The sequence below is a fragment of the Meriones unguiculatus genome, chromosome 5 (assembly GCF_030254825.1).
Source record: "Meriones unguiculatus strain TT.TT164.6M chromosome 5, Bangor_MerUng_6.1, whole genome shotgun sequence".
Lineage (NCBI taxonomy): Eukaryota > Metazoa > Chordata > Mammalia > Rodentia > Muridae > Meriones > Meriones unguiculatus.
The window spans coordinates 48,947,113-48,965,266 of record NC_083353.1 but is presented as its reverse complement, the minus strand read 5'-3'; the positions used below and the strand labels follow the sequence as shown (position 1 = coordinate 48,965,266).

The window sequence follows — 18,154 nt, the reverse complement described above, 5'->3', positions numbered from 1 at the left end:
CACCCAAATTTTTACCAGAGAACTCCTCCACATGATAAACATGTTCAGCAAAGTGGCTGTATACTCGATGAACTCAAAACAATAGTAGCCCCTGCTTTACACAAACAATAAACGGGCTGACAAGGAAGGTAGGAAAACAACACTTCACAATAGCCATAAACAGTACAAACTATCTTGGTGTAACTCTAACCAAACTAGTGAAAGACCTGTGTGACAAGAACTTCAAGTCTCTGAATAAAGAAATTGAAGAATATATCAGAAGATGGAAAAGATCTCCCATGCTCATGGATCTGTGGATAAGAGCACCGTTTGAGTAAGCACAAGGTAAGAATTTGGATCTTCAACACCACATTTTGAAAAATACTGTTCTGGGAGCTGGGGAGAAGGCTCAGCAATTAAGAACACTTACTGCTCTTGCTGAGATACCAGGATGATTCCCTGGTATCTACATGCAGCAGTTTACAACTGCTGCCTCCAGCTCCTATTTTCACCTCTGTAGACAGCTGAACACAGGACTGAACACACACATGTAATTAAAAATAAAATAAAAATCTATACACAAACTAATCTGAAACACATATTTTAACCCTGGTATATAGCATGTTATTCTTGTGGAATACTTATTTTTTTAAACATTTTAGTTCATCAAAAGAAAAAGGAAAGTAACAGAAGACACACACACACACACACAGAGAGAGAACCTTGATCCTTACATGTATTTCCTTGTCAAGCTCCCATGCACTGTATTTCATCACCTGTAAAGGGAGGTGTTGTTGGCATACTTTTTTAGTCTATTTTATTTATTGGGGTTTCTTACATCTCTTTCTTCCCTCTCCACCCCAATCCCTTCTAACACCCTGACCTCAGGTAGGAGAGAAAGAAGGCTAGAGGAGAGAGGAGACATAGTTCCCTTTACCTACTTCCTACTGGTTAGGGTAACTGGGTGCCTTAGGGCAAGTCCAATCTTCATTTCAGGATATCTCCAACTTGTTGTCAAACTGCATCAACAGCAAACAGGAGAAGCAGGAGAAAGCAGCAACAGATTTCTTCTTCCTTGGAGCCTCATACACACACACAACTATTTCTCTCCTGTGCCTGGCATTTACTCTCTCTTCAGAGTCTTCAACATTAAAATATTTGTAACTGGCAAAGATCATGCTCCTCTCAGAGCCTGCATGAGGCAAATAGTCTGTTGCTTGGACAATGTAGATCAGCCCAACATTCCACAGCTGGGATTAAAACAAAACTCTGCTTACATAACATAACTGAGTTTCTTCTTTGCAGCCCACTTTCTCTGTCCTTCCAAAGACTTCAGCTTATCAGGGCAACAGGGTTAGAGGCCCCTGTTCTGCACAAAGCCAGGAAGCCATGACTGTAGACACCGTGTCATCCTTCAGTTGCCTGAATTGTGGATAGCCTGAGATCCATAGGACTCAAACTCATGACCAGTGATCAGCACAACAGGGATGTGAACTTGTGACCTGGAGGGAAATAAAGAGTGCAATGGAAAGAAGCAAACCTTTTGCAGACCTAGTGCATGCTGGGTGACTGTGGCACTGAGGGTGCACTACATCCAGGGAGGAGAAAAAGTTTCCTCCTCTACAACATGGACTCAGCCTTCCCATTTCCTAATGCTGAGAAAATGTGTGCAGAGCATGGTTTATGTCAGGGCTGAGCAGCACCTGTCCACCCTGTGCTTATGAATCCATGGGCTTGATTTCGCCACCATCACACAGCACAGCTTTACCATGGGATCATCAGTCTTGCCCCATGCTGTGAGGCACTGCAAAATGCACAGGGTGGCTCAGGAGGGGAACTGCTCCTGTCTCTTGCAATTGGTGTAGAATGAGGTGGAATTTAACAGTGTGGCCTGTGTGTCGCACAGCTCTTCCTGGAAAGCCAGAGGTATACTAGAGAGATGGCTGGTGTCTCAGGAAAGGATACTATATCCAAGCAGATGCTAGCTTTGAATCCAGAAATGCCATGAAGTAAATGAACTGCAAAAATATTATGGGCAAAATCATGTCCAATGTTTGAACTAAGGAATGGCAGATATTTCTAGAAAATGAGCTGGAATTATCCCTCTTGGGTTTGTTTGTTTGTTTGTTTGTTCTGTAATTGAAATTATTTTAGCCTTGCCAGGGCTCAAATCTGCAGCCTCGATGTTTATATACACCTTCAGAAACAGAAATAGATCAGCATTCTTTTAAAATGAAGAGAAAAAGCTGGGAGAGCTTGGTCATAGACATAGCAGCTGTCCTTGCTGGGAAACTCAGGAGGGCTGCAGAAGTACCTGCCTTTCTGCCCCTTTCCATGATGCAGTCACAGCTGAGACTGACTTTCTTCCTAACTGGCTTTATCCTCGTGATACCATACCCTATAAGCTACAAGAGCAAAAGAGGAAGGTTCGAGCTGATTTGACTGTAAAAAGATGCCAGGGCTTTTTGTGGAAAAATATATGAAAACCAAGCACAGAGCAAAGGACAGGAACAAAGGCTCCTCTGAAGGAAGAGAGACCATGAACTCCCATTAGCAGAGAAATTGATGGGGATATTTATTTCAATTAACAGAACACAAAGAGCTCTGGAACTTATCAGGTCCTGGTGCCTCAAGGTCCAGGGAGGACATCACATTCACTGTTCAATGGTTGGTGGCCTGCAGCCTCATCTCCATGGACCCTCTGCTGACATGACTTAACTTATAAAGTGTGGGGCAGGACAAACAGCACAGTTTGTAATTTCTGAAGCCAAATTAGGAGACAAAGATGCAGTGAGAAAATTCTGGTAGATACTTTGTAGCCATGTGAAGGTATCCTCTAGGAGATGAAATTGGGGGTGGGTCTCTCTTCTGAAGATCCTGAAATTATTTTGATTTCTCAAACTACAGAAGTCCCTTATAACACTTGCATTTGCCATATGTCAACCACAGATGCAAACACTATTTATGATTAAAAATTGAAATGAAAACATCAGTTCTCTCATGGTACATTTGTAAAAGCACCTCGGTAACATGAATGCCAACACAGCTGGTCAACAGGAGTCATCAAATTCAAAAAAAGAAATTAAGGTGTAAAGTTGATGCTATGTAACCTGGAGGTTCTAAGTCAAAGAAACAAGTTTTCTAAGATGAAATCCCCTCATTTTTCAGAACACAGTCCCCTTTGTTGAGGGGCTGCCAGGGCTCAGGTCTCCTCTGCAGATGCTGAAACCCCCTGTATCATTCATGCTCCTCCTCCCACAGTCTGCCTGGGACCCGACCACCTTCTGACTCTGAACTTGGGTGCAGAGCTCTTACCCAGATGGACGTGACAGGGCAAGACTCTATACCGGTAGAGACCTGCACACTCTTGGTGCCTTTAATGCATCTCTGCAGTCTGTAATTTTAATGCCTGTCTACAACAAGAGGCCCCTGGGCAACCACACACATGGCATCCCTGGTGAAAATCTTTGCCTCCCTCTTGGTTTTATTGTGTTGCATTCTAGGTAACTGCACACCAGAGGGGGGGGGCGAGGAGAGCTGGGCTCAAACTTTTCTCATAAATTCCCATCACTCATCTGCCAGAAGAATGAAAGGGTCACATCACACAAGCAACCCAACTTTGCTTATTCTTAATGTCAGCTTTAATTGGTCTCTACCTGTTTCATCATTTTTCAAATCTCTCGGCATGAAGATGAGGGGCTGTGGGTGTGTTCCCACAAGGTGCCTGTGGCTGAGGGTACTCTGTCCAGTGCTGTGGGTGAGAAATGTCCATATCTTTCCCCCAAGCTCAAAATGTTTGCCACTCCCTCAGACAGTCAGTGAGGGTGGTGTTCTGATGTGCAGTTACACATTTCATTGGAGCATTTATGCTCTTAACCCAGAATCAAGAAGTAAGATTAATCCTTTCCTGTGTATATTTTCCTTCTGTTTATTTTGGGATTTTTTTTCTGAGTCAGGGTTTCTCTGCATAGCCCTGGCTGGCCTGGAACCTGATCTGTAGACTAGGCTGGCCTTGAACTCAGAGATTCCCCTGCCTCTGCCATCTGAGTGCTAGGATTAAATGCATACACCTCCACCACTCATCTTATTTTGGATTTTAAAAAAAAATATGTTATTCTTATACTTATTTTTTGCTTTGTGACTGTTGTGTGCTAGTCTGGACTCACTCCTGTAGCTCAGGTGGACCTTGAACTCACTATCCTGTTTCGACTTCAGGGTTACAGACTTGAGCCACCAGGCAAACCTCTGCTCGTGGGTTTATACAACTTACAGTTGTGTGGTTTCTTTCTCCTCCTCCAAGTCATTGATGTGTGAAATATTCTCTCATTTCACTTGTTAAATTCCCTTCCTTTTTGTTAATATTCTGAAGAGTTTAAGTTAGCCTGGGTGACTCCATTTTGAAATAAGGATCCATCATGACTGGGAGCTGATCTTAGGTACCAAGAAATGTCACATAATATGCACCCGGCAGAAACAAGGTTATCTCTCTAAGCAATGGCAACCAGGAAATATCACAGAATAAATGTTTAGTAAAAAAAAAGACAAATTCCCTGGCATTTGTGATTATGTAAACGATCACCTCTCCTCTGTGGCTTTTACCCAATTCTGTAAAGTCAAGGCATGAATCCTCCTGCTTTCTATCATGGAAACATGAACCCCCTGTTTGCTGTCATGGAAACCCCCTTCTTACAGTCTTTTCCATTAAAAACTCACTCAGGGCTTAGGGTCCCACTTCTCTACTGCTGTGTCAGTGAGACTTGGGTCCCGTCCAGACTTGAGTTGGATTGCTCTCGTCATAAAGCTCTCATGCTCTTGCATCAAGTTGTCTCTTGGAGGTATCTGAGGATCCTGTGATCCTTGCATTACAATACAGCCTGTTTGAGGTTATAGGCCTTACTCAAAGTGTAGACAGAACATGGAATAGATCTTCTTTGATATTTCTCTTTCCAACAACCAGGTTCCAGTTATTTTTTTTTAGATTTTATGTAAGTGTCAACATTGAAATTACTGAATTCCAGGTCAGGTGGGGTTCATGTTTGTGACATTCCCTTGCTTTGAGTGACAGATAACAGTTTTCCTGTGTGAAGTACGCCTCTAAGTGTGTGTTCTGCTCTGTAATGTATGCCCCTGGGTGTGTTCAGCTGTGTAAATTTTTCGTTGTATGTACCGTTGTGTGAAGTGTTTCTTTCTGATTGTGTTCAGCAGTGTTCATTGTGCCTCTGAGAGTGTTCAGCAGTGTGAATTATGCCGCTGATTGTGTTTGGTTGTGTGAAGTCTTCCTGTGAGTGTGCTCAGCTGTGTGACATGTGTGACTGAGTCTGTGTTCCATCACATGAAGGGTGCTCTGAGGAGGTATCTGATTAGTCTCCAATAAGCAGGCACGCTGCAAGCCCTCAGTTCCCTGGAGTAGATCAATAGTACAGCTGAGTAACTATCTGTGACTAGTTTACTATTTACATTTGGCTATGATATTTTGAGCACAGATAAAGCACTTTGTTTATGGTCTCTATTCCTTTGACACCCCTAAGCTTCATCTTTCATAAGTAACTCATCAAGTTTGTGCAGTGTGTCTGACTGGCATGGCAGACATTCGTGATGGTCTTCATGTTCTCACTAGCACTTCTTGGCACAGGGAGGCCATGACCTGATTCCACATCCTGACACCCCTAGATTAGACAGTGGCTGCTCCTACCTTTGACTTTTTTAAATTTGGCCATAGGAGCACAATTATGCAAATGACATTATGGTTCTCTGCATATCATTTTAGCTCTGTGTATTTGTGTGTGTGTTCTGCATCCTGTGATAATTTATTCTCAAAACAATGTTTCCTTGTGTATTTTTCCAAATATAAACAATTGAGGCATTCATTTATTGAAAATGCCATAGTTGCCACATATTTAAAGTAATGGTTGTGCCAGAGAGTTGGCTCAGCACATAAGTAAACTGTTTTCTAGAAGACTCAAGTTCAATTACCAACACTCACACTTGGCTGGCCCACAACTGCCTATAAGTCTAGCTCTAACAGTAATTGACACATCTGGGCTCCAAGAGCATCTGCACTCAAGGGCACACACACACACACACACACACACACGCACACACACACACACACACACACACAGTTAAAACTTAAATCATTGTTCAAAAAATTAAAAATAAACTATGCATGGTGACACACACCTTTGTTCCCAGCACTCAGGGAGGCAGAGGCAGGTGGATCTCTGTGAGTTTGAGGTCAGCCTGATCTACAAAGAAAGCCCAGAAGAGCCAGGGCCACACAGAGAAACTGTGCTTCAAATTCCTAAATAAATAAATAAATAAATAAATAAATAATAAAAAGTAATGTGCTAATGAAGGTCAGATGAAAGACATCTCACAGATCTTTGTGGAAAACCAATTGAGAAAGATAAACCTCATGTGATATCTGAGTGGAAATGCAGTTTAATCTTCTTTTACATACTTGCCATCCACAAACAGAGTAAACAGATGTAATGGGAAAAGGATGTTTTCACATATCAGTTTAAACCTTGGAATGTTCCTACTATGTCATGATCATAGCTCTGATGACAACATATTGGACTGTATTAAGGGATCATACCCATTCCTGAATAATCACATATTTACTTTCCTGTCCCACACTGACCTCAAAAATTTAATTATATGCTTTTCAGTGCAAATAAACACAAGGGGACTGACTGTGGCATAGCTATGGGACACAAGAATATGAATAAAGTAGAATAGTAAGCCATCTTTGAACTTCATTCTTGTTTGCAAGATAACAGTCTCCAAAATGCAGAGAAACACAAAGAAGCTCATGAGCAGCAGGATGGTCCGGGTGGCCCTTTGCTCTGGAGATGCCTTTGGAGAAAGGCTGGTGTTGTGAAGATGCCAGGCCTGCTTCATGTGTCTGTACAAGAGAGCCACCATGTACCCACTGGAGAGGACCATGAGACTAATAAAAAAGGCTTCCCTGAAGAAAAACAATGTGGAAAATGTGCTTTGTCTAGAGTGACTCGGGAGTAGAAGTGAGCAAGACTGAGTAACAAACATAAAATTATCTGAGGTCGAATTGGGGATGGCACTATTTGATACCAGGAGGTAACTGCTAAAAGACATGTAGAGAACACAAAGAAAAAGGGCGCAGGAGATGGGATGGGGAGATTTATGTTTAAACTTGTTTAAACAGCAGCTTCTAGGGCTGAGGATGATGGTCCAGAGGACATTCAGCAGACAGGCAGCACAAAGGGAGAGGCCCCTCAAGAACCTGTGTAGATAGAAAAGGGATTTGCATGTGGTGTGGTCCCACCTCCCCCGAGACAGAAACATGTCTGCAGCTATGAGTCCCATAGTTAGCAGCATCAGTAGTTGGGTCAGGGCCAAGAAACCAATGGCGAGATCAATGGGCTTAGGCCTGTGTGCACCAATGAGCCTGCAGAGGTGGAAGAGAAAAAGGATGCTGTTGGCTGAGATCTCAATACTCATTTCAGAGAACAAGGTAATTTTAATGTTTGTGTTAGTGTGGAGTATGCTGGCTTTATTCATTGTGTGTGCATTTGCAAGTATCAAAAGTCTGAGGAGAAAAGAGAAAACTCTTCATTACAAATACAGGGAATGAAGCATTACCCACCAACACTGAGCTGGCAACAAGATGTCAATTCATCCCAATTATAACTTGTCTAATTGGAACTCAGCCCCAGCTCACACCCCCTTGAGGCCATCCCCACAATCCCCACTGTCACCACTGTCCTGATGCTTCTCAAACAAAACTGAACTCTGCAGACCATAGTGGGGCTGTCTCAGAATACAAACTTTCTGGTACATTAAACATTTTCAGAAGTTATAAAAAAATTTCCTCTCCTGGTCCACATGTTTGGTTTATTAAGGGGTAATAGCTGCATCTCACTTGATTGTCAGACACACATGCACAGGATCGTTTATCTCAGTGCCCTCTTCCCTGCTGGTCAAGTATTCATTCACCTTCTTTTTCATTCATTCATTATTCATTCATTTTCTTTGTCTCTTTCTCTTCTTCTCTCTCCCCTTTGTCCCCCTTACCTCTGCGTCCTCCTCCTCCTATTCTCTCTCTCTTTCTCTCTCTGTCTCTTTGTCTCTCTGTCTCTCTCTCTCTTTTCAGTTTTTCTCAGGGTTTCTCTATGTAGTCCTGGTTGTCCTGGAACTCACTTTGTAAACAAAGCTGGCCTAGTACTCGGAGATCCTCCTGCCTTTGCCTCCTGAGTGCTGGGATTCAAAGCATGCACCACCACTGCCCAGCCAAATGTTCTTAATAAATCTCCAGAACAAATAATTACCAGTTTGGACCCTGAATTGAATCCTACTGACTATCTGCCATTCATCGACGTGTGACCATAAGCACTCAGAAGATGAGCTCCAGTCAGCAACTCTGGAGCATATGCACAGTCATGGAGACCCTAGGTGTGAAGATGCTACATACACACCAAGAATGGAACTGTTTCTAGCACAGAGTGATCTCTGTACAGGTCACCTGCTGGTTTTCTCATGCAGTGGCCTGGGAGACAGAATGCAGCTCTGTGAATGACTGATCAGCTCCTTCCCTGCATGAAACAGAAAAGAAAAAAATTACCCGAAAATCTAGAATGATGGAGACAAGTTCACTTTCCAGAGAGTTTGAAATCTTGGTCTTTCTCTGAACTCTGGTAAGTGACTCTGCCTCCAACCTATGAATTTAATCTCCAGCCATGAGATCCAGTATGGTCTGAGTTCAGGGTGAGCATACTCCTTTTTTTCCCCTCTTTTGACAGGTAAAATCAGGGTAGTAAACAAAACTACAATTACAATAGACTTAGGGCCATCTCATTCTAAGGTCATAAGTAAATGAAAAGTGTTCACCCAGTCTTGAGGGATGGGCTCCACAAGAGTCTTAAGTCTCCATTGCCTTCAAGGTGTAGGGGACTTGGCCAGACTTCAGGGATGTAGGAAATTCAGTGGGCATTTTATGTAGAGCTCATCATTTCCTTTAATGACGATTAAATACACACAAAGTATATAATATTGTAAAAAGTTTCCCAAGTAAACATTAATGAATTATCAACTGAAAATCAAGGGGGTGAGATGAAATAATTTTATAGCTTTTCAGAACATATTGCACTGTAATACAGTATACTGACAAGAAGCAAAAATGTTTTCAATGATCTAAGTATTTGTTCTTATATCCACCGATGAGTGTAACCCCCACTTCTCAAAAACAAAACTTCTCTTTGCAGCAGAATGAGATCAGTACAGAAAACTACAGCTGATCAAGATGTAGAGTTGTGGATCCTAGTCTTGGTGGACCCATCTACCAAAGAACTCCTGTAAGCAAGGCTCAGAGAACATTGCTTCTGAAGATGGCATGGAGAGATTGAAAGCAGGGGTTAGGGAATTCACTGTGAGATTGTGTCTCTCAGTAGAGTTAAGGAGCTACAGCAATAACCTTACCCACATGAGTGCCTAAACACGAGCTAAACATGGACAACAACACTTAGACATGCCAAGTTACAGGAAAACCACTGCTCAGCCCTTCTCAAAGAACTACAGGAAACTAAGGAATGCCAAGAGCAGGAGCAACAGTCTTCTCCAGGGAAGAGCACACCAACTGGTAGTCCAAAATGAAATTATCAGCCCTGAAAACATGCAAACACGTCACATTATACAGACTGAGCAGGTCACAGTTATGCATCTGAGACTACATATGTATATAATAACAATTAAAGAAAAGAGGCCGTGAACATGAAGGACAGCACAGGGAAGATTTTTGGATGTGTTTTGAGAGAGGAATGGGAAAGGACATATTATATATTTACATAATAAGCTTAAAAATCAATGAAATACTTATAAAATGAGGGAATAAGGAAAATGTTAAAATTCATAATTGCTTGATAAGAATGAATAATTCAGAGCTGAAATGGATACTTGATAAAAACAATAATTTGAGTTTCCTCACATAAAAATTCTATAACAGCAACACAAAAAGCTAGTTCTTCAAAAGATTGGTGGCAACTAGGCCCAGAGAGTCATGATTAAGCTCTTCAGATTTTTCTTTCTGTGAATCTGTGGAGTTCCTCATAATGCCCTTGCTCCTCCCTGACCTCAGTCTCAATGAAGAGAAGTCAGCGGTGATGACAAGGAAGGAACAGGAAAGAAAAGGAAGAGGAGGAGGAAATTCAGTTCCATCAAGAGGTGACATAAAATAACAGTTTAAGGCACACAGCCAATATGGTTGTGTCTGTTCCATGATAACCCCAGAAAAATAAACAGTAATCAAGCCTTCAGGACAAAGAGTAGCTGTGCACACTGGTGCTCAACCTGAACGTCAGCTTGTGACCTGTGTGCACCCATAATGGTAGCCATGGGTTTAATACACACATTTCGTGGAGGAGAAAGTACACATTGGTAAGATTTCAAAAGTTTAAAAAACTTGAAATGTATGCATTCACTAACAGCTACTAACAAAATAATGCTAATATATGTTTATCTCTTACCATTTTTATGAAAGGAAAGGTTTTTATGTTCCAATGAATACAAAAACACATAAATACATACACACACAAACATGAGAGAATGAGAGGAGAAGAGAGAGGGGAAGACGGAGGAGGAGAGGGAGAAGGAAAGGGTGAGGAATTGAGTCTTACAAAGATATCACATTGTCAACCCAGGGAGAGGGTTGTCAACCTCTGTAGAGTTCGGTGCAGGCTGTGCTATTTTTAGGGTGACTTCAGTAACTACAGCCCTGAAAAACATAAATCACTTAGGGAAGCCAGGCCTTCTCAGGAGCCAGGAATCTTCAGGCATATTCATGGCATCATGGCTTCAGGAGATCATTGCTTTGATGGCACTGCAGAACCATGTTAGTGTGGAGGAGAAAGTTCACAGTTGCTTCCTCTCTGCAGAAAAAGCTGAGTAGAATGACACAATGTCATGGAACTGTGAGCACCAGCTTGTCTGGAGTGAGACAAACAACAGCCTTAAGCCACCTGCCAGCTCCTGTCTTTGCAGCCCCCTCAACTGTGCCTATGTGAAGGTCTGTAGGAAATTCTGGGCTAATGCATCATTTGTATACAAAACATTATGGTGACTAAAAGCCCTTCGTAGAAAAACTGCTGTCTTCCCAGATGGTAGTCCTCACATGAATGCCTACTAGCCCATCACAGGAGATCAGAGAACATGACAGCCACTTCCTGCCATCAGAAAAGTTATGTAAGAGAAAGCCTTTTGCTCAACAGCTCAGGCTTCAACAGCCGCCTGTGTCCTTGAGATTCAATTGCACTGTGCCCTAAAATTACCTTTTTTAGCATGGTCTATCACATTTCCTGCAGAAAGAATTGGTGTTCTGTACACAGAGAAAGGACCCGGATTGGTGAAATAAGTTCCCTGTGAAGAGGCCACATTGGGGACAAGAAAGGAAAGGCTTAGAGGGTAGAACAGGAGAACATAATACACCTGGAGCAAGAAATATCCACAAGAATCCTGAACATTCCCTGTTAAAGCAGCTGTGAGGGCTTCAGCTTCTCAGGGCAACAAGGTTAGAGACCCTGTTCTGCATGGAGTCAGGAAGCCACAACTGTAAACACTGTGTCATCCCTCAGTTACCTGAATCATGGACAGCCTGAGATCCATGACATCATCAAACAGGCCTCAGACAGGTGACCAGTGTTCAGCACAGCAGTGGCCTGAGCTTGTGACCTGGAGTGAAATAGAAAGTGGAAAGGAGAAAGGAAGCCCTTTTGCAGAGGTCACTGCATGCTGAGTGCTTGTGGCCCTGTGGGTGCACTGTAGCCAGGGAGGAGAAAGGAAGGGAATGATGTCTGTGTCCTCCTCTACAACTTGGGTACGGCCTGCCCATTCCCGGAAGCTGAGAGGCTGGGTAAAGAGCATGTCTATGTCTGGGCTGAGCAGAACCTGTCCACCCTCATGTTTTTGAAGCTGTGTGTTCGTGTTTGTCGCCATCACATGGCTCACCTGTACAGTGTCACATCACTCTCCTCCCCTGCTCTGCCTCCCCATGCAGTGAACAGAGGGGTTTGGAAGGTGGGACTAGCTCTGCTTCATCAAAGTGGGCTGTGTTTAGAACGGAGTTACACTGGGCAGTATCCTCCAACAATTCTACTTGGAAAGCTCAGAAAACAGTGGGGAAAAGCCACCAGGGACCTAGAAAAGGAAAACTGTCACTAAGCAGGTATCAGAGCTGTGTCCAGAGAGGCCATGAAACAAAGGAGCTGTGGGGGTGTGATGGGGAAAACATGAAAAACAGTTGGGCTAAGGAATGGCTGAAACCCTTTTTATTGTCCTCAGAGCTCACCCTTCCAGCTAGACTGGTGCAGTACAGCAAAACGAAGGAATGAAGTCCCAGAGAAGCCTCCTCACCGACCTAAAAGTTTTGTCACAGATGCCTGCTGTTACTAAAGGGATCCAATTGTCCTACAGGAGAAACTTTTCCTGACAGAACCTGTGATCTGATGGACTCTGTGATGGAACAAGGGATAACATCCTTCTTGCCCAGCAACTTTGATGCTCGTGATCGTCACGCCAGCAAGAATGCACGCAGACACAAGAGTCCTTCTGCAACAGGCTTTTTATTACAGTCAAGCGATGAAAGGAGGAGGAAAGCCTCAGGACCAACCCCATGACGCTCGGGGCGGCAGCGCGCCACCTCACAGGCCCTACTACCTCACGGCCGCGAGCAATGCTCACATTGGACGACGGGCCGCAGCCGGGGCGGGCAACCCCTGGGCCGGGAGAGAGGGAGGAGAGCGCCAGGGCCCCGAAGTGGTGCTGTTTATATAAGCCCTGGTCGCACCTAAGTGACGTGTCATACCCTGATTGGCTGCTCACTCTTTACCCCTGGGCAGTGGCTTGGCGTGCTTACGCAACCCGCACATGCGTTCTGGAGGTTCTTTACAGTTTTGAGGGCAGATGTCAGTGCCAGTAGATGGCATCTGAGTCTCAGCTCTCCACATCTCCCCCTTTTGTTTTAATAAATGAAAACTGCCTTAAAGCCTTATAAGTGCGGCACAAGAGAGCCCTAAGCTCGATCAAGCGAACTCCTTCTTTGGGGAGTAAGCAATCAAGAGCTTTAGATTACTCCCTTTCCGGACCAGGTGCAATGGAGACAAGTCCTCTGGGTGCAGGGGCTAAGGGAGAAGATTGAAAATGGAGGTGACACCCATTCCTGTGCAATGGAATAAAATTCCAGGGAGTGCAAGGGCTGTCATCCTCCTATCTAGGTACCATAGCCACTTAGGCAAAGGCAAGATTATGACTTGGATCACTCATCGACTCAGTGCAATGGGTAAAACCCCTGAGGTGCATCGACTGAGTGTCACAGTCTGTTTTAATTTTTTAACATGGATAACCAAATTTTGGGAGATGATCTTTGTTCCAAGGCCACAAGTGCTTGCGCGATCACAACCTTGTCACGTTTGTGTTGCGTATTGAGTTTGCAGAACAACCAGAGTAAAAACACTAAGCCACAACATAGTGCTGCACCAAACATTCCAACCCCCACCCAATCTTAGAGTAAGAAAAGGCGGAAGAAACCCAGGATAATAAGCCATCCGTGAGCAATGATTCCACTCGAGTAGAATTAGTGGTCACCATGGCCGCCCTTAATTCTTCAAGTAGTAGCAGGTGTATTTGTTGAAAGATCATCTTCAGCTGTCAGGAGCTTTCGCGTGAGTTGCTCCAGTACCCAGAATGGATTGTTTTCTTCCTGTGGGAAAACACAGACAGCTCCCCTGGATCTTATTAAGATAGGATCCAGGCCTTTCCATTGACCAGTCAAGACATCCTTCCATTTATTCATTTCCTTAGGCCTATCAGGCCCTAAGCAGTGACGATCAGCCGCCGAATGGCCCTGACTGTCCAAATTTTAAAAATTGAGAGGAAAGAGTGCCAAGGAAACAGTCACTTGTGGCACTGAGGGCAGAGCCTCCTCGACTCCCCCTTTTTGTTTTATTAAGTAGGATTTTAGAGTGCTATGAGCACGTTCAATAATACCCTGCCCTTGAGGGTTATATGGCAGACCCGTTAGGTGAGTCACTTCCATTTGATGACAAAACTGTCCAAATTTTTGAGAAGTATAGGCTGGCCCATTGTCAGTTTTTAGAATTTTGGGCTTTCCCCAGGCACTCCATGCCTCCAGGCAATGTTGAATAACATGGGCTGCCTTTTCTCCAGTCAGGGGAGAAGCAAACATAACTCCAGAGCAAGTATCAACGGAAACATGCAAATATTGAATTTTACCAAAAAATGAAATGTGGGTAACATCCATCTGCCACACTTGTAGTGGATGGATTCCTCTGGGATTAATCCCAACATGAGGCATAGGTAAGAACTGACAACAATTTTGACATTGGGTAACAATATCTCTAGCTTCTTTTCTAGTTATGTAAAATCGATGATGCAATGTCTCAGCTGTAACATGAAACTTTTTATGAAACTCCTTAGCCAATTCTAAATTTGAAAGGAGGGCAAATGCAATCATCTTTGTGGCTCGATCTGCCAGGTCATTTTCATGGGACGTGGGCCCCGGTAGACCGGAATGAGCCCTAATATGTGTAATAAAAACAGGGAATTTTTTGGTAATTAAGGCAAACTGAATCCTTTGAAAGAATTTTGCAAGCTTGCTAGATGCTTTAATCAATCCAGCAGCCTCTAAGATTTTGGTTGCATTTACCACATAACTAGAATCAGAAAAAATATTTAAAGGACCTGGAAATTTTTTCAAAACTTTTAGCACTACTAAACATTCCACAGTTTGAGGCGAGGTCTCATGATATTGCTTAGAAACAACTTTATTATTAACCACATAAGTTTCCACTCCTGTTTTTGACCCATCTGTATAAACCACCAGTCCATCCCAAAGTGGTTCCTGGGATGAGAAAGGAACCTACTTCTGAAATTTGGACCTTTTTAGTGGCAATATGCAATCCCCATTGCTGCAGGGTTTTTTGCAACAAAGGATACGGCATTAAAATTGAACAGTACCTGAACAAAATGGTGGCAAACTCATAGCTCCACCCTCTTTATCTCCGGCCCAGTATGGCGGCTGGCCACGTGCAACTGAACTCAGCTGGAAACCCTAAACAAACATGGCAGCCAAACTACAGCTTACATGCTTTTTATTGTTGAACCATCATGGCGGCAGGCCATGTGCTAGCATTAGCAGGCGGTGACTGACAACACCAAGTACAGCCACTAGGTGTTGCTGATACAGTAAACACTGTGGAGCATCTATAATCCCCCACAACCAAAAGTTTTTAGTGATTAAACAAGCTTTATAATTAACTGCTTAACGGAACAATTTTAAACTGTAAGAATTATTTTAGCCATACCAAACCTATCAGCTAGAATTTTTTCCTTAAAAGAGCATAAAAAACATTTTGTAATGAACAATCACCAGCCCTTTAAATGAATTATAACATATTTAAAATACAGTTGTTTTTTTTTTAGAATTATATTAACTGTAAAAGCAAGTTACATTACTATAAAGAGGAGTTTTGAAACTGCCTAACTTTTTAAAATAACCTCCCTGTAGCAGGTAACAAACATACTCTAAGGAACTTGGTGAAACTTCCCCCCCCCTTTTTTTTTTGTCTCAAGGTAAAGAGCAGGGCGTAAACATGTTTTTTATAAACAAAACAGCTTATCAAACAAACAGCTCTCCACAAGATACATTTTAAAAACTGTAATTTTTTAGTTAGCACAAACAATACGGCAGGGTTTTATTTAGTAAATTGATAAGATACCCAAGAGCATAAACCCAGTGAAAAAATTATGAGGGCATTTAAATAGAAGCGGCTTGGGAAAGGGGCTGGGTTATTGTGGGGGAGAGGGAGGCACACGGGAGGCAGGGCCTCTTTGCCCGAATTAAAGATGGCACCGGCCACGTGGGGCAGGGCGTCCTTGCCCGAACTAAAGATGGCGCTGGCCACATGGAAACCGCTGATATACCCAAGGTCCCGCCCATTTTTCCCAAAGCCAAGATGGCTGTGCCCAGTTACCAGCCACGTGGAAGCCTCTGATGAAAGCCAAGATGGCTGCGCCCAGGCATTTAGCGGGAATTTTAATCTTATTGGATAAAGAGCCTTTTTTATTGGTTTTTTTCTTCTCCTTTTACCTTTCTCTCCCAGGGCGTTTTTTCCCTTATCTCTCACTTCTGTGGCTTTAACATCCACAGAAGGGCCTTTCTTCTTAGAGACGTCTCTATTTCTATCCATTGGGGCCCCAATCTTTTGTCACGTCCTGTTTCTGACATGCGGTCTCGCATCTCCCTTAACACTCCCTTAGTGTCTACTCTTACCCTTTGGTTAATCTCTTTCCTTCTGAGGCCGCCCTCAAGTTTGCACAAAACCAAAAGAAAGAGGGCTATGGCAGCGATCACAACGGGGAAGGCGATAAGGGCTTCTGCTAGCTGAAATGAAAAATGAGATGAATCAAGATTGAACATGCCTCTCAGGACAAACCTCGATGTTGCAGTTCTGAATCCTCCCCGCAAACGAGGGCTCTCCTTGGCAGCACCGGCAGTGGGAGCCTCCCTGCTTCCCGGGTGGTTTGGTCCCCGGTTTCAGCACCAGATGTTGAAAGCCGCGTGATGGTCTCGCCAGCAAGAATGCACGCGGACACAAGAATCCTTCTGCAACAGGCTTTTTATTACAGTCAAGCCTTGAAAGGAGGAGGAGAGCCGCGGGACCAGCCCCACGAAGCTCGGGGCGGCAGCGCGCCACGGCACAGGCCCGGCTACTGCGGCCGTGGGCAGCGCTCACATTGGCCTACAGCGCAGCTGCGTCCAGCGGGCCGCGGCGGGAGCGGGCAACCCCCCGGCGGGGAGAGAGGGAGGAGAGTGCCAGGGCCCCAAAGTGGTGCTGTTTATATAAGCCCTGGTCGCACCTAAGTGGCGTGTCATACCCTGATTGGCTGCTCACTCTTTACCCCTGGGCAGTGGCTTGGCGTGCTTACGCAACATGCACATGCGTTCTGGAGGTTCCTTACAGTTTCGAGGGCAGATGTCAGCGCCAGTAGATGGCGTCTGAGTCTCAGCTCTCCATAGATGCATTATCACAAAATCGCATATCATTCATCAACAGTTCTTTCATAGTTATGGAAAAATAATTGATTCAAAGTCTCAGATGCTTGCTTGTTTATAGTAACAGCACTTAACCACAGCCACGATGGAAATAACTCTCTGTCCATAAGCAGATGAATGTACCAACCACATCTGGCCTTTATATATCATGGACTATTACTCAGCTTAAACAGGAAGGAAAGCCACATATAGGTATAGGTCCACCACAGATGAATACATACTTCCAGTGACCTGTCAGTCACAGAATGACAAGCTTCTGTATATCTAGGGGTGGAACTGAGAGTACTGTACTGTAATTTTTAAAGAAAGGAAAATGCAATGGTGTTTGCCAGGGATTGAGGAATGGCACAGTGGAGAATTCTTAATTGGTATAGAATGACCATTCAGAACAAGAAGAAAAAACAGTAATCTTCTGAAACCAAATGAAAGGCTGGAGGGGTGGAGGGGGACTGGGCTGGGTAGGGGTGAGGTAACAGTGCTTTCTGCACAAGCATAAAGACTGAATTTGAATCTTCAACAGCTATATAAAAGCCATGCTGTGTGTGAGTTCCTGTAGCCCCCAGCACTGAGGGGGCAGAGACAAGTAAGACCCTAGAGCTCATTGACCAGATACCCAAGCCAAACTGATAAGATTCAGATTGATTAGGTTCATTTGCCATGCAATCATGAGGACCTTAGCTAGAGTGCAGAGAAGCCACATAAAGCCAGACAGGGTTAGTACCTGTCTGTACTCAGTGCTCCTATGTTGAGATGGAAGCAGAGATAGGAGAATTCCTAGAAGCTTGCAGGTCAACTAACCTGAAGTACACAGCAGAGAACAACAAAAGAAACTTTCATTGCTTATTAGATCAAGATTGCTTACTATGGCTTCAAGGAATTAAACCAGGCTCGTAGGAGGGATCGCAGCAAGGTTGAGGCTGTGACAATTTTATGGAGAACAATCAGACCTTTTATACCTTTGTCAAAAACAGATATAATGGCCATTGCCAGGATCAACACAGTGGTCGTTGCCAGGATACATTGATGTTTGCAAGCACTGGAGGGTACACAAGGTTATGTCTAAGAGTAATTGTC

The 18,154-nt window shown here is 43.7% G+C and overlaps 1 protein-coding gene across 1 annotated transcript in view; it reads right to left on the bottom strand.

The window, feature by feature from the left end:
• Nucleotides 1–13,832: 13,832 nt before the first annotated feature.
• Nucleotides 13,833–18,154, bottom strand: part of LOC110543173 (vomeronasal type-1 receptor A11-like) — a gene marked incomplete at its 5' end in the record, with an annotated part of 34,753 nt that continues 30,431 nt past the window's right edge. The window contains 3 exons of the mRNA XM_060383401.1: nucleotides 13,833–13,853; nucleotides 16,298–16,408; nucleotides 16,461–16,593. Coding sequence (XP_060239384.1) covers nucleotides 13,833–13,853; nucleotides 16,298–16,408; nucleotides 16,461–16,593 — 265 coding nt within the window. The remainder of the gene's footprint in view (nucleotides 13,854–16,297; nucleotides 16,409–16,460; nucleotides 16,594–18,154) is intronic.